We start from the raw sequence: 14569 nt of genomic DNA on the forward strand, positions 1-14569 counted from the left end.
TTTTTTTTTTTTTTACCTGCATGGCTTTATTAGCTTTTTTAGCATTTGTTTTTGTCTTAGTTTTGTATCTTCAAGTGGACACACAACAACAAAGAAAATGCATTCATCTGCTTATACACACTGACCATTAGCGACGCGTCTCCTGATTAGTTGCTTCTGAATGGCTTGTAAGGGGACCTATTGCCATGGCGAGGACAACAGACCCCTCTGGGAGGGCCCAGCTTGAAGAATTGTAGGTCTTGCAGTTTCACAAGGCTTCCGCACTAAGAGCCAAGAGAGTGGCTTCATTTTGCAGCAAGACACCTTCCGCAATTAATATGTACCCTTCCACACCCCCTCAAACCCCCCATTGCTCAAACAATAACCCGTTTTTACAGCTATTTGCGTCGGCTTTACTTCCTTGCTCCGTCACGACGCCTTTTGTCTCGGCCGTGAACTGCCAGCTGGTGTGCACCCGCGGAGAGCACCGCTGAGCTACACAAAGAACTGTAAATTCCTTTGTCCTTATTGCACGCTTCTCCAACTACTATCAATGGCTGCTCCTCTACTTGGTGCGGCTTCACGATCTGGACCAGTTGAGCGATTGATACTGCAGAGACAAACTGTTTTATTTTCCTGTTGCTCCCCAATGGTGACATCATTAAAGTTATGGGATGAACCTGTTTTCCCTGACTTCCGTGTGTGGATTATGATCTGAAGAGAGCCCTGCCGTATAGTGCAGGGGACCCTGTTGGCTGTAGATATTTCAAGATGTTGTCTGTACACGTTCATGTACACACCCGATGATGCACGCGAGCCTCATGTAAAGGGCTAGGGGCGGGGTTCAAGGAGGAGGAATGAGTTATACAGTTGCATCACCACCACGAGATTGTCCTTCCCAGTCCTCAGCGCAGGATCACGTGGACGAATGACAACAGAAGCGCTGAGGGTAAACGGAAAATGCAGCCAGCAAGGTGTGACCCTGCTGCGCTATTGGCTCTCTGGACCCCACTTGGTGGGCCGACAGAAGTCCTGGGGATGCACTTGTTCCTCCTCCTGGAAGTGGCCGACAGGTCGTATTTACCCCCATTGGGAGAATAGTCTTTGTCGTTCTCTTCTTGCAGCACCTGCACCTCGTTGAGGCCGCCCTTGGCCTTGCGGCCCCGGCGGGTGCAGTTCCTGCGGCCCGCCTTGGGCGGCCGCGGCAGGGGCGAGGCCGAGGGCAAGTTGTGCTGGTCCCCGTGCGGCAGGTACGGCCGCTGGTGGTGGTTGTGGTGGTTCCGGTGACGGTTCAGGTGGTTCAAGGACTCGCCGTGCTCCAGTTCTCCGCCACGTGCATGGCCCTCGCTGGACATGCAAGTGGGCAGCTCCTCCTTCTTCAACATTTTCAGGTCCTTCCCCTGCAGCTCCGGCGGTGAAACGCAGACCAGCGAGGAGGTGGAGCCCCGGAACCTCCGTAGCCAGTCCCAGAGTGACAGCGCCTTGCAGTCACACTCCCAGGGGTTGTCGTTAAGGCGCAGGTACTCCAGGGCCGGCAGCAGGGTCAGGGTTCCGCCAGAAAGCTCCGTCAGGGAGTTATTAAACAGGAAGAGGGTGGTGAGGCGCCGCAGGTCGTGGAAAGCCTGCCGATCGACCCACTGGATGCGGTTCTGGTGGAGAAGCAGACGGTCCAGCACGCCCAGACCACGGAAGGTGTTCTGGCGGAGGCTCCAGAGCCGATTGCCATGCAAGAAGAGGTGGCTGAGGTTGAGGAGGTCGATGAACAGATCGTCCTCCAGGAACTCCAACTGGTTGTCCTACAGCAAGGAGGAGGAGGGCAAGGGAAGGAGAGAAATAAAAAAGTGGCTGATAAATTGCGGGATATTGCCTCGCTACGTCACTTTTATCGCTTTTATGGATCGTTCGCCTTCATTGCTGTCCAATGAATTGTTACTATGCAAGGCTATTACTGCTTTTGAGGGCAGTAGCCCAGGAAAATATCAGCCAATTCCATGTGATCAGCCCCTCCTTGGCCTGGAGTGACGCATTTTTAATGAACGATTCGCATGTCCCGGAACGGTTGCGAAACTCGCTGTAAGAAAGAAAAGGCTGTCAAACCGTCAGACTGTAAGCTTTAGCACACCTACTCGGGGTCACAATTTATTGATTCTTTTTCCCAGTCGATAATATGAGTAAAGCTTCATTATGTATTGCAGAAATATTTCACCCTTAAATCCTCTGTGTAATTAATGAAGTTGTACGGGAAGCTCTGCTCTGACGCGAAACCTGCAGCAGTTTTTCATATACAGTAGCTGTTGATTACACAGGCTGCACAGTGGATTACTGCAGTGCGAGGGCTGCTTTATACCCCTCACCCTCCACCCCCACCATACTCTGGATAACAGTGCAACATCTGATCAGCATCCAATTCATACGTAGTAAGTGCTGAGCCACGCTGATGATGGGCAGATTATTCCATAATGCGATTGTGGCTGCGGATGCAATATACAGCTGAGATAAAGGGAGGCCTCGTCATCCATGTACCTGTAAGTAGAGATACTGAAGATTATGGAGGCCCGAGAAAATCCCCGCAGGCAGGCTGATCAGGCCGCAGTGGTAGAGGTGCAGGGCGTGCAGGCGGCCCAGCCCCACGAAGGTGTCCGAGGCCACGGCCTTCAGGTGCTTGTTGTCGCCCAGGTCCAGCTCCTCCAGCCGGTCGAAGCCGTGGAAAGTGGACGGCTGTATGTAGGAGATGTTGTTAGAGTAGAGCCACAGCATGGTGGTGGTGGGGGAGAAGTGGCCGCGGAGCAGCCGCTGGATCTTGTTGTTCTGCAGGAAGACGCGCTCGCTCTGGGCGGGGATACCCTCGGGCACGGCGTGGAAGTTGTGCGCCTGGCAGGAGACGGTGCTGGGCGACGTGTAGCAGATGCAGTGGCGAGGACAGGGCAGCGAGAGGTCGAGGCCGCACAGCACCAGGAGTAGCTCCACCCCACCATAACCTGCGGAGACGTGGGGGGGGGGGGGGGGGGGAGACGGGATGAGAACGAGTCGCAGGAAGCGAGCGAGCGCGATGGGAGAGAAACAAATTGAATTCAGGCGGCAAAGCTTCTGTTATCAGATGCTTCTCAAATGAATGACTGTTTGCTCTGGTGGTTTTACAAGGACAACAATAGACACGCTTCCATGCAGATGTATTACAACACACACACACACACACACACACACACACACACATAGTTCATCCCACGCCTCCTGATGCACAAAAGCATCTTTTGTGCGTCGGCATCAAGCACAGGAAGCAGCTGTGAACCAGGGCCCAGGTTCCAGGTGCGAGGGTGGAAGGGATGCATTTTTTATTATTATTTTTTGGATGTGGATGGGGAAGCACAGTTTCACTAGATTTTCAAGTGCTGCAAAAAGCTTTGATGATTTAAACCACGACACAAAATATAAGAAATATAATCCTCCGGTTTTACTTCAGAGTAAAGCATGTGTGCGGTCTTGTGTTCTCCTTTTCCCCCCGCTGCTCGGCTGCGGCAGGATTGCCACAGAAGGTGCGCATATTTCTGTTCTCACGCTCGCCGCACCGAACCCGATGAAGCGGAACGCTCACACGGAGACATGCGCCGCATCCCTGGGCGACCCTCTGGGGTTAGCTACGAAGAAATCGATGCTTCCCGCAATCTTTTTTTTTGTTTTTTTGTTTTTTTTTTTACAAGTGAGGATGTGCCACACCTGTAATACACTCCCACATGGAAGGCAACTGAGGAGGGGAGGGGGGCAGCGGCTGAAAGAGAAAGGGCAGAGAGAAGGAGGGAATGTGATGACGAGAAGCGGAGCATCAGCAGCCCCTCTCGAGCTGGACGTCTCTCTTGACATCTCCCTTGGCTCCCTTATTCATTTGAGATATATATACATGTGTAGAAATATGTAATTATTATATTGCCTTGGATCTTCTTGGAAGTTTTTAATGTATTGGGTGATCTGAAAGTTGTAAAAAAAAAACAACAACTGAAATTGCGTACTTATAATATATAAAAAAGATGGAGAGACGGAGACGTGCTGATCTTTGGACTAATTCCCCAACAGAGGGAGACGAGACTGTATAAATGTCATGTACTGACATGTGTCCCACTGTGTGTGTGTGTGTGTGTGTGTGTGTGTGTGTGTGAGTGAAAGAGAGAGAGAGAGTGACGTGGACAGATGTGATGAGCAGATGTCATGTGAACCAGGACACGGCTGCTCTGTAAAGAACGTTGTGTTCTGAAAATGCCAGATCAGCGTCATCCTGAGTGGCCCACATGTGTGTGAAGCGTGTTGTCGTCGCGCAGGTAGCATCCTGTATTTGTGCTTGTGTGTTGTGTCGGAAGGCTCCTCTCTTTTCTCTCTCTCTCTCTCTCTCTCTCCCCCTCTCTCGCTCTACCCGAGACATATTGTACGAGCGACGCGTCTCCTGGGAAAACTACCCTTTTCATCCCGTACGGAAAACAAACAACAACTAAAACAACGACGACGCTGCTGTCTGCCAGCAAACACAATCAATACCCTGCAATCATCGTACGTGCTGGATGAAACAAATGCAAACAAGCCCCATTAATTAGTGTAAAGATGATTTAAAACCCCTCTTTTGACGATCCATCGATCGGAGCCGCGGTCGAAGGGGAAGAGCTCGGCCCTCCTGGTGCCTCAGTGTCTGGGATTGATTGATATTAAGACGAGGAGGCGGTGCACAGTTTGGGACGACATTAGCAAACTTGCTGCGCTACACAAGGAAATGTGCACGGTGTTAATGACATCGCAACAGAACGACAGTCCAGTCGGAAAAGTGAAACACCAGAGAACCAGGGTTCGACTCCTCCAACAAAATTTGGAACCCGATCATCCCTTTTCTATGTGATATCAATTTGGTTTTTTGAGGTCAAGCGGAGTTAAGAGGGCTGAGATGAGATACGATGAGAATGTGATATCACGCAATATGAAGTGTGAGAGTGAACATCTGGTTGGGGATGACCTTTCAGTTTAGGTGTACGTGTGGTCCTTTTAACTAACTCAAACAAAATGCCACACAGTAAGAAAAAAGAAACAATAGAATATAATACGACAATATCATTTCAGCATGACCTTCATTATGATGTTATGCTGCTGCAGTCTGCTCAGCTCTAAAGCCTGATTTACAGCCTATTAATTTAACATCCTGTCCACTTTGTCACAAAACCTGCGTGAAAACTCTCCAGGAAGAAGACTTTTTTTTTTCCTATTTAGTTCTCACTTCCCTTTGTGACATCACAAAAGGTAGCTCTCTCCCGCAAGTTGATGACGGCAGCTAGCTTGACGACACTCGTTCCACCGCGCCAGTTGCTGCCAGCTTTTTGTTGGAACGAGAACTAAAAATAAAAAAATATGAAAAAAAGAGCGCAATCAATTCCCATTTATTATTAATGCTGCTGCTGTTTTTTTCTCTCTCTCCTCCCTCCATCCTCAGCTGTGCTCTGCTTCACACTGATTTCACTTCTGTTCACCCTCGAGGTCTAATTGGTCAGATGCTATTGTCCTAAGCTGGGATGTGCGGTGTTTACTGAGTCCCTCCGGGTATCAGAGTGATTCTATCTCGGTGCTCTCTCCCGCTCTTTGATCTGCTCATCTGCGTTGCCCTTTGCGTTCTGCTTCTGTGCGTCCTTCCTACACAACATTTGCTCTTTGTCTTCCTCCAGCGGCTTTATCTCGGTGCGCTGCTGCTCCGTCCTGCCTGCTGTGCCCGTTAATTAGCTCTGAAAGCTGCTATTTGCCATATTGTGCTGTGACTGGGCGGAAAATTGGATGTATGTATGTCTTAAAGTGCATATGGCGGCCTGTTAATGCCACATTTCTTTCTTCTTCCTCCTGGAACAGCAGATTCTTTGAGGCCTCATTTAAAAAAATAAACACGTAAATTAAGCATTTTGTTGTGACAACTGTTCCTTCGTTTGACATGGAGCTGCTTCATGGAGACAAACTCGTTTCCCTCTTTTCTTTTTTTCAAATGCTCGACAGCATCACAAATGATGCAACCGGGGCTTCCTCCGTTAGTTTGTAATGCTAAACTCACCAATCAGACGTTCCCACCGGTCCTATTAATTGTTTTTTTTCCCACTCCATGCGATAGAAGTGTGCCTGACATAAACCGCAGATTGTGCTCTGAGTGATATTTTGCATTTCCAGTTGTTTTCTGTTTACCCCTGCAGTCTTTCATCTCCCCCTCCCCCTCCCCCGCCCACCGTTTCATCTCCTTTGCATTTCTTAACTTTATGTTTTTATTTTCCACCGTCTTTGGCGCCGCCTCTTTTACTTTTTTCACACGCACACACACACACACACACACACACACACACACACACTGAAAGCTGAGCTCATAGCTGGAAAAGATGCCGAGATGTGAATCCCAGTTTATGCATGGGCAGGTAAAGTCAAGGTGATTATATTTAAACCCAGTAAACTGCCATGTGGCGTTTGACATAATTTGCCTCTTATTATGCAATTTCGACTGTACCAAAGCTTCATAATATAATGTGTCTCTGGCCTGTGAGTGAACTCACTAAAAATGAAAGTCCATCTGTTACCTCTTAGTTCTCTACGTCTCAAAACGTGAGCGTTCATGTGGGATTGTACTTCCAATATATGGTTCTTGTAGGAAGCTAAAAGCAAGGCTGTCACCATACATTTAGTACTAACTTACTTTTATCAATCATGCAATGTTTCTCCACTGGAGCGTAATTTAAAAAAATATAGATCACAGAACATCAAGACTTTCAAAAGATGGATTTTCATTTCTCTGAATGTATGTGTGTACGTTCATCTGAAGTGATTAGCAGCTGCATTTACCTCCTGATTAAAAATCAGTCTGTCGCTTGTCAGACCTTCGCCAACAGTACCAGAACCTTGTTCTGCGCAGTGAAACCGCATCTCTCCCATAAAAACACAAGTGTTTGGGGGGGGAGCAGTTAGCCAGCGTCATCGAGCCAGAAATCAAACCCCTAACAACAGTGTGGCACATAAAGAGCTGCTTCACCGGTAATTCCCGACGACTCCCGCCCAGCTCACTGCTGTTAAATGGGGAAAACGAGTGCAGGTGAGCGCCCTGTGAGGTAACTGCTGCCAGGTGTAAATCTCTGGGAACCTGCTGGCAGAGGAAATCTCCTCAACCAGGTGTTGAACACGGAAGATGGTGGTGATGGCAGGGGGCGGGGGTAGGGTTCCGCTCAAGATAAAGCAGTGGAGAGACATATATTACTGCAACGCGGCATCCAACAGTGCTGGAAGATTTTTCCCAGATTGAACCGCAGATAAAAAAAAAAAAAGGGTTACCTCTGGGGTCAGCGCGGAAACATCTGCGGATCGTTGCATCAGAGAATCTTTCTTTCAGAACTCAGGAGCTCCGCCCCCTTTGAAGCGCCGCTGTTGGGTTCTAATGCCCCCTATACATCCATCCCATACAAAACTGCAGGCGGACTTCTCACCTTGGTGATAGTTTCAAAAAGTCCACCAACTCTGGGGCCGTCTTTGAAGCGCGAGCACACCGCCACGCAATCAGAGATGTTTTCCCGGCTCAAATTCCAAATATCAGAGCGCGACGACGGGGTCGAGGATGCCGCCTTTTGTCCCAGCGATCAGATGGCACTCATTTGTCTCACTTGGTCCCAGTAATTATCCAGTAAATATCACCGCCGCCTGTTTAATCAGAGCCCTTCTTCCTCTCTCACCATACGTCTCCCCTCTCTGTCTCTCATTTCCTCAGTTTCCCTACCGGTTGTTTGCTTGAATTCTCATTTCAGCCTCTTTGGGTATTTGGTGAGGAGCACAGCCGAGGTTGATTTACGAGAGGCTGTCGCTGTGTTGCACCTCCACGGCGGCGCAACCAAGCAGATGGGGAAACATACTATAATAATGAAAGGAAACTAAAATGAAAGACACACAGACACACACACTCAGTGCTGCTGTGAGGCCATTATCATAACTGCCTCTCGTGCAGCTTCGCATCTGGAGTCGACACCTGCCACTCAATCTGGCAAACGCTGCAGAAAGCGGGGACGGGTGAGCAGCGGGCGATATCACACTCGGAGGCAATAAGGCGCTGTCGATCGACGGAAGCACGAGGCAGCAGAGGCCCAGCGAGGCACTTTGGGGAGGCACATAAAGAGCCCAGCGAGTGAGACGGGCCACTCTGAAAGTCGCGTGCAAATATCCGGTATGCAAAAAAAACCCTGCTGAACTGTGATGTTCTGCAAGGTGAGCAGGATCAACGCTTGCGAGTTGGTTGCACGTGGGCGTGCACGGTCCCGACGCACGAATGCACCTGCAGGTTTGCATCGCCGGGCCTCAGCCGTTTGCAGTGGCGTGCAGACGCCGCACAGATAATAAACCTTAATTAAGCACAGCGCCGGGGTTTTAACTAGAGAGAAGTAAAATCTGAGGGGGAATTTTTTTATGAGACAGCAAAACGGGGGGGAGGGCAAGCAGGAGGAACATCTGGGGGAGGAAGGAAGAGGAGGAGGGAGGTGAAGGAGGAGGAGGCGGAGGAGGAGGACCAGGAGGGACGCCGATGCTCCTCCCTTGTTGATGCTTGACGTGGTTGAGCGTGATCCCAGAGATCATTTAGCGATGCTCATTCAAATGGTGATAAATCTGCAGCGGAGTTAATGAGGGATTTAAACGGCAATGTTGCCTCAAAGACACAGCTGAAGTCTGGCGGCCTCTCGGTAATCCTCCTCCTCTTCCTCCCCCTCCTCCTCCCCCTCCTCCTCCCCCTCCTCCTCCTCCTCATCCTCTCATGGAGGAGCGCGCAGTCGCCACATCCGTCACCATGTCGCCGACCAGCCGGGTCAAGATTCTGCAGCGCAACGCCGCTAATCCTCCACTGACCTCTGGGGACGGCCGCGTCTTTTTGGAGGGTGGAGGGGCTCTCTCCACAGTTTCACCCCTCCAGTTTCAACACCAGGCTAACTGCTGATTTCTTCAGGCAGCCACAGGGAGGTGCTGCCTGTAAGATAAATGTTGCAGATCCATAACACCAGTCTGAATCTTTTTCTTCAAAATGCCCCTTTAATTTATTTATCTCATCCTATCTTTTTACACATTATCCATTATCTTTTTTTAAACGTAAATTCATGCGATGAAGTCGTCCCCCACTGCCAGAGAGAAGCAGGAGTTCTAACTCTACGTGAAGCAGACAGCTCATGAAAAAAATGAAAGGCTGGACTTTATGTTCCGGCTCTTAAAATGCTTCTCCTCTCTGCAGCTGCAGTGCATTTTAACACTGAGCTCCCTTCCCTCGCTGCTCTGAGAGCTCTGCTGCAGCGCTGAGAGACGCATCAGCCTCGTGTGAAAAGTCAAAGTTCCAGGGAACCTGCCGTGGTAAAAGTCACGCGTCTCTTCTTTGAATTCTGAGACTTTAGAGGATTCCCAACCCCCCCCCCCCTTTTTTTTTTTTTTTTGTCAAATGAAGCGTTTTAACGTGAAAGTTTCCACGGGTGCGTCCTCGCTGTGGAGCCCAGAGTCAAGAGTCGGCTGTGAAGGAATAAAAGGTGGCGGTGGCGGTGGCGGCGGCGGCAGCGGTACTCAGGCTTGTGGAACAACGGTGCAAATATTGACGTTTGGCTGCTCCGGCTGAACAAACTTGCTCCACACATGTCGTTCTGCCAAGTGGCTGCTTTTGATCGCGCAGGATAAATGGATTCAATATTTGCTGTGAAAAAAAAAAAAAAAGAAAAAAAAATATCGGATCAGCCTTCAGCAACTCTGACACTCGAGTCCTCGGCTTCTCTTGGAAAAGGAAATTGTCAGACTTGTTCACCTCGCGTCCGGCAGGAGAGCGGCAGGTTTTCACAGTGGAAAGAAAAATCAGTGTTGATTATCATGAAGCGCTGTAAGTGTAGAGGAAGCCGTCTCTTTTTCTTGATTGTTTTTCAGTGTGAGTCCAATGTGGCACCACAGGCATGCAACACACTGGCAGACAGTGCAGTGTGTGTGTGTGTGTGTGTGTGTGTGTGTGTGTGTATGACATTGAGGGAGGGAGATGGAGGCGGTGGGGGATGCAAAAATAACCTCTCCCCTCTTTGGATGCTGTAATTGGGTCATTTGAAAGGCTGAGCTTATCTCAACACTAATCAACTTCTAATTATACCCAGAAAAAAACTTTGCCCAGCCCTTCCTCCCTGATGCACACACACAACACACACACACACACACACACTGTGCATGCATAATCAGATAATGCAGGCCACAGCTTTCCCTCTTTAACTCCTGGCCATCAGTGGGCGCCAGTGCTCTCCAACACCCCCCCCCCCCCGCCACACACACACACACACACACACACACACACACTCCCCCATGCGCTAAAGCTAGTGACCCTGATGGTGCCACCTGTCATTAGGGGATGCAGGGGGGGGAGTGAACAGAGGTGAGCAGCCTCCGTCTTCCGGCATCGCACGGTCAATTTCATTCAGCCACGTCACACCAAGGAAAAGCCGAGGTGGGTTGAGGATGGTGAGTCTGGAGAAGATCCTGTGGTTTCCCACCGCGGTGCCTTCAGGGCCCGGTGGTTTTCTGCCTCGCCCGCTGTGCGGCTGAGTGAGGGGAGGCGGGAGCCGGCGTCATGATTGTACAGTTAAAGTAGGACGGTGATGAGAGTGAAGCGAGAGACAGAGGGCACTGGACTGCAGTTTTTGAGTTTCCACGTGTCGAGAAATAGAGAGAATAGAGGATAGATGTATTTTTCTTTTGCCCAAGTTGCAACGTTTTTCTTTATTTGTTTTTTTTCAGAATAACATGTAAATCTCAACACAGACTTCTCAGTTATTATTCTACACCAGAGACTCTGACATGGCCACATCCCTCAGATGCCACATCCCAATAACTGCAATACACACACACAGACACACACACACACACAGACACACACACACACACATGCACACACCAATCACAGGAATTTCACAGCTGAGTGACTCTGATCTGGCAGGAGGCATCTGTGTCTGCTCGAGATGGTTTGAGCGCATTTTTCTGCAACAGTGCGCGCAAGTATGTGCACGTGAACACACACACACACACACACACACACGTGCGCAGCCACGGCTGAGATGAGTCTCGCCATGCCTGGTTCTCTGAGGCTCCCTGGCAGGTGTCCTCAGCGGAGAGCGCTGAGAAATGAGACTGTCCAGCCGGCCAATCAGAAGAGAGCCTGGTCCTCTAACTTATTAACTCTGCGTCCTGCGCTCTCAATGCGCTCGCATGCCGCCATCTCGCTCTTCCTCCACTTCTCCGTCTGCTAAATCACTGGCTGCTCTCGACACGGCACCCATGAATCACCCAGTGTCACCCTCCTCCTCCTCCTCCTCCCCCTCCCCCTCTTCCTCACCTTCCTCCTCCGCCCCCTCCACCTTCCTGCCTGTTGTCCACTTGGTTCACCATCTGTCTCTATTACAGGGGCCGTTAAAGGTGCATAAGGACACGTTCTTGCATAAATCCTCGCCAGCGTGATTCTTTGCTCCCGCCGACTTCTCCTCCTGCCCGGCACCATTTTGACTTCCGGAGCACAAAGACTATACGAGTTATTCCTCTCTCATACAGCCTTACGGTGTCCATTACAACAACATTGGCACGCACGGTCAACTATGCAAATGATGTGAGGACGTTATTTGTAGACTTCTAGCCAACATACTTTTCTATTTTTCTTACTGGGGAGTTGGCCAGTTGGCTGAGTGAGCGTCTGACGACTTTGCTGCTTTGACGTGGGGGAAACGGGTGGGGTGCAACATCCTTGTCACTCGGCCAATCGCGGCCGGCTGCCGGCCAATTTTCCAGACTGATTGGCCCCCGAGGAGGAGGGGCATCAGATCGCTCATTAAACAGGCTCCCCGCGGAGAAGGAGTTCCGAGCAGCGTGGAAAACTGTCAGGGCCTGATGTGTTGACTTCCAGACTTGAGTTATCCGGTGCCTGACTAGCAGGGGGGTGGGGTGTGGGCGGTATGGGGGGGTTTGGGAGCAGCGGCAGCAGGATGATTAATGGATCGTCGGATCGCAGCGCCGTCCCGCTTTCCTCTAAATCGGGAGCGTCACGCCAAACCGCTGCTAACAGCCTTCAAGTGACAGGCAACTCAGCTGTCTTCTGTTAGCATGTTATTAGCTTAGCGCCAAGCTAGCGCACTTGCTCGGACGACTTATTTCCCCCGTCTGGGGGGGCCGACCGTGCAAAGACACGTTCAGGTGAGACGACGGGAGAAGGCGGTGGCGGCGGAGAGACATCAGTCAGGGAATATGAGGAGGCCGGAAGGCTGGGAGATGGAGGAAGGATGGTGTCACAGCTTCTCTCCATCAGCCAAAGGGAGATGGATGAAGTGAGAGGAGCACGCCGGCCACTCCTCTCGCAATCTGTCACGGCGTCCGGCCGAGCTGAAGGTTGTCGGTAAAAAGCTCCACCATCCGTCAGCGGCGTTCGGGCTTCCGATGAAGGTTAGAATCATCCGGCAGACGACTCCTTCTGCCCAGCGAGCCGATGGCGCCGCCGAGCTGGGCCCCGTTTATCTGGCGGCCGTCAGCTCCGCCAGTTTCAGGGCTCCTCGTATAGTTGACGACGCATTGAAATTGGTACCCGAAAAGATTCCTTGTCCCGTCCAGCGACTTTCCAAACCAGACAACAACAACAACAACAACAACAACAACAACAACAACAACAACAACAACGCTACAAACCAGCAGTTTAAAGCCAAACCCTCATGGTTTAAAGGCCCAGTGTGTGTTAGATTTAGTGGCATCTAGTGGCAGTGAATCAAATTGCAATCAATTGTTTTTATTCATGTCCAAATTCATCTGACAGTCAGACATCAGCTGTGACATTAAGGTCAAATCAAAGTTTATCACTGGCCAATAAAAAACTCACAAAGTATTTTTGATCAAACTAAACACATTTTTGCATTTGTTTAAATTCCATTTGATCCCAATAGAACAGTAAATGAAATGTTCAACTTCAAGCCTTCAATTTTTAGTTACATTTCTTCCAGGTACATTTGCCTGATTTAAAACATTAGAAAGCTGAGCACATTTTTCTGTCCCTATCCTGAGTCAGACTGGACAGGCGACACAGAGTGCAGCCGTTGCCTTTGTGCTCGCCATGATCCGGTCCTGGCCTCCCCTCAAACTGCTCTTCCTGCGGCCCTTTGTGTGTAAAAAGGAGTGTTACGCCACAGTTTGCCCTCAGAGACTCGGGCCGAGTGTTCACTGTTCCCTCCATTTGTGAGGCTGTCACGTCTCGTCCCGACCACAAAAAAAAAAGAAAGAAAAAGACACAAAAAGGCAACTTAGCGGTGCTGCTCGCTTCCTGACACGTGTCAGCAGAGCGTGCTGCTGACCTCAGACCAAACTGACTGTTGTGTGAGTGCAGTATGCTAACCGCTAGGTGCCTGTGAACGACCCCGACGAATAAGACTGCAACCTGTAATGAGTCATTTTTACTTGGAAGAAACAGGAAATGTTTTGCTCCCGCTCGACACGTGAAATCTGTCTCCCTTAAGCTGAGGCTAAAAATAGAACACACACCAGACAACGCTGGCATCAAAATGTGTGAGAATCTGTTAGTGCTAAAAATAACTTGCAGCACGGTGTGAACAGAGCAGTTCTAAATTTAGTGCTTGGTGACAATTATTAGTTCATATTGACTCTTCCCACATTTCAAGAGGCCGGTTGTCTCTTGAAGTTGCCAAAAAAAAGTGCAGTAATTGTGTGTAAGTTGTCGCGCCGCAGTCTTTCCATGTGTTTGTCAACTATTAGTTTTTTAATCGGAACAGAAAATGTCTGGAGTCGTATTTGAAGAGGACATGAAACACAAAACACGTTTTTTTCATCATTTGAAAGTCTCCCCTCCTCATGTTTTCCGTTTTAACACTGATCTCTAAAGAAATTTCAAAATTCTGCCGTTGAAGTTCAGTTGTTAAAACAAAGGACGTCGCCTTTGCTGGAACACAAACACAAACTTTGTCCTTTACCACTTTCACTTCACTACTGCATCTGTGCAGGCCTGTGCAAGGAGTGCAAAGGATCATGGGTACTCTGACTGAAGGGCCCACTCCCCTCCACTCTGGAAGTCTTTCCTTTGAAACCATCTCATGTTCCGCAACAACAATGAGACCATTTGAAAAGAAATTAAAAAAAAAAAAAATGCATGGACAGTAGCAGCAGGAGGCCTCAGGATGAATATTTGTAAATGACCCACAGTTGGGGACAAGTTAGCAAGTTTTATGCCAAATTATTCCTGGTAATCCAGGTATGTAGGAGCTGGCAGGGTCTTCAGTCCACCAGCTTCAATTTATCCACTTGGCACTGGGGCAAAAAATATTGAGTCCAAATTTCCCCTTATGTATTTTTTCTTCTTTTTTTGGGGGTTCCTTCCATTCAGGAAGTAATTTCACTCCTTTAGACACACTCTAACACTCAAGCACACACACACACACACAGGGACCAAATTCTTCCACACATCAGGAATTTGAAATTTGCCCTCAATTTTTTTCCAAGGATATCATGTCTGTACCCTCACCTTAGGAAATAAATGAAATTTGTGTGTGTGCGTGCGTGCGTGCCTGCGTGC

The 14569-nt window shown here is 49.5% G+C and overlaps 1 protein-coding gene across 1 annotated transcript in view; it reads right to left on the minus strand.

Annotated features, from left to right (window-relative positions):
- Positions 1–370: 370 nt before the first annotated feature.
- The window catches only part of rtn4rl1a (reticulon 4 receptor-like 1a), a 72812-nt gene continuing 58613 nt past the window's right edge, over positions 371–14569 (minus strand). Inside the window, exons 2-3 of the mRNA XM_076031773.1 lie at positions 2503–2957; positions 371–1775 (exon numbers count right to left, since the gene is read on the minus strand). Of these exons, the coding sequence (XP_075887888.1) occupies positions 885–1775; positions 2503–2957 (1346 nt within the window). The 3' untranslated portion in view covers positions 371–884. The remainder of the gene's footprint in view (positions 1776–2502; positions 2958–14569) is intronic.

This window comes from Nelusetta ayraudi, unplaced genomic scaffold (assembly GCF_046127955.1).
Source record: "Nelusetta ayraudi isolate G7.1 ecotype Tasmania unplaced genomic scaffold, CSIRO-AGI_Nayr_v1 ptg000033l, whole genome shotgun sequence".
In the NCBI taxonomy this organism is placed as follows: domain Eukaryota; kingdom Metazoa; phylum Chordata; class Actinopteri; order Tetraodontiformes; family Monacanthidae; genus Nelusetta; species Nelusetta ayraudi.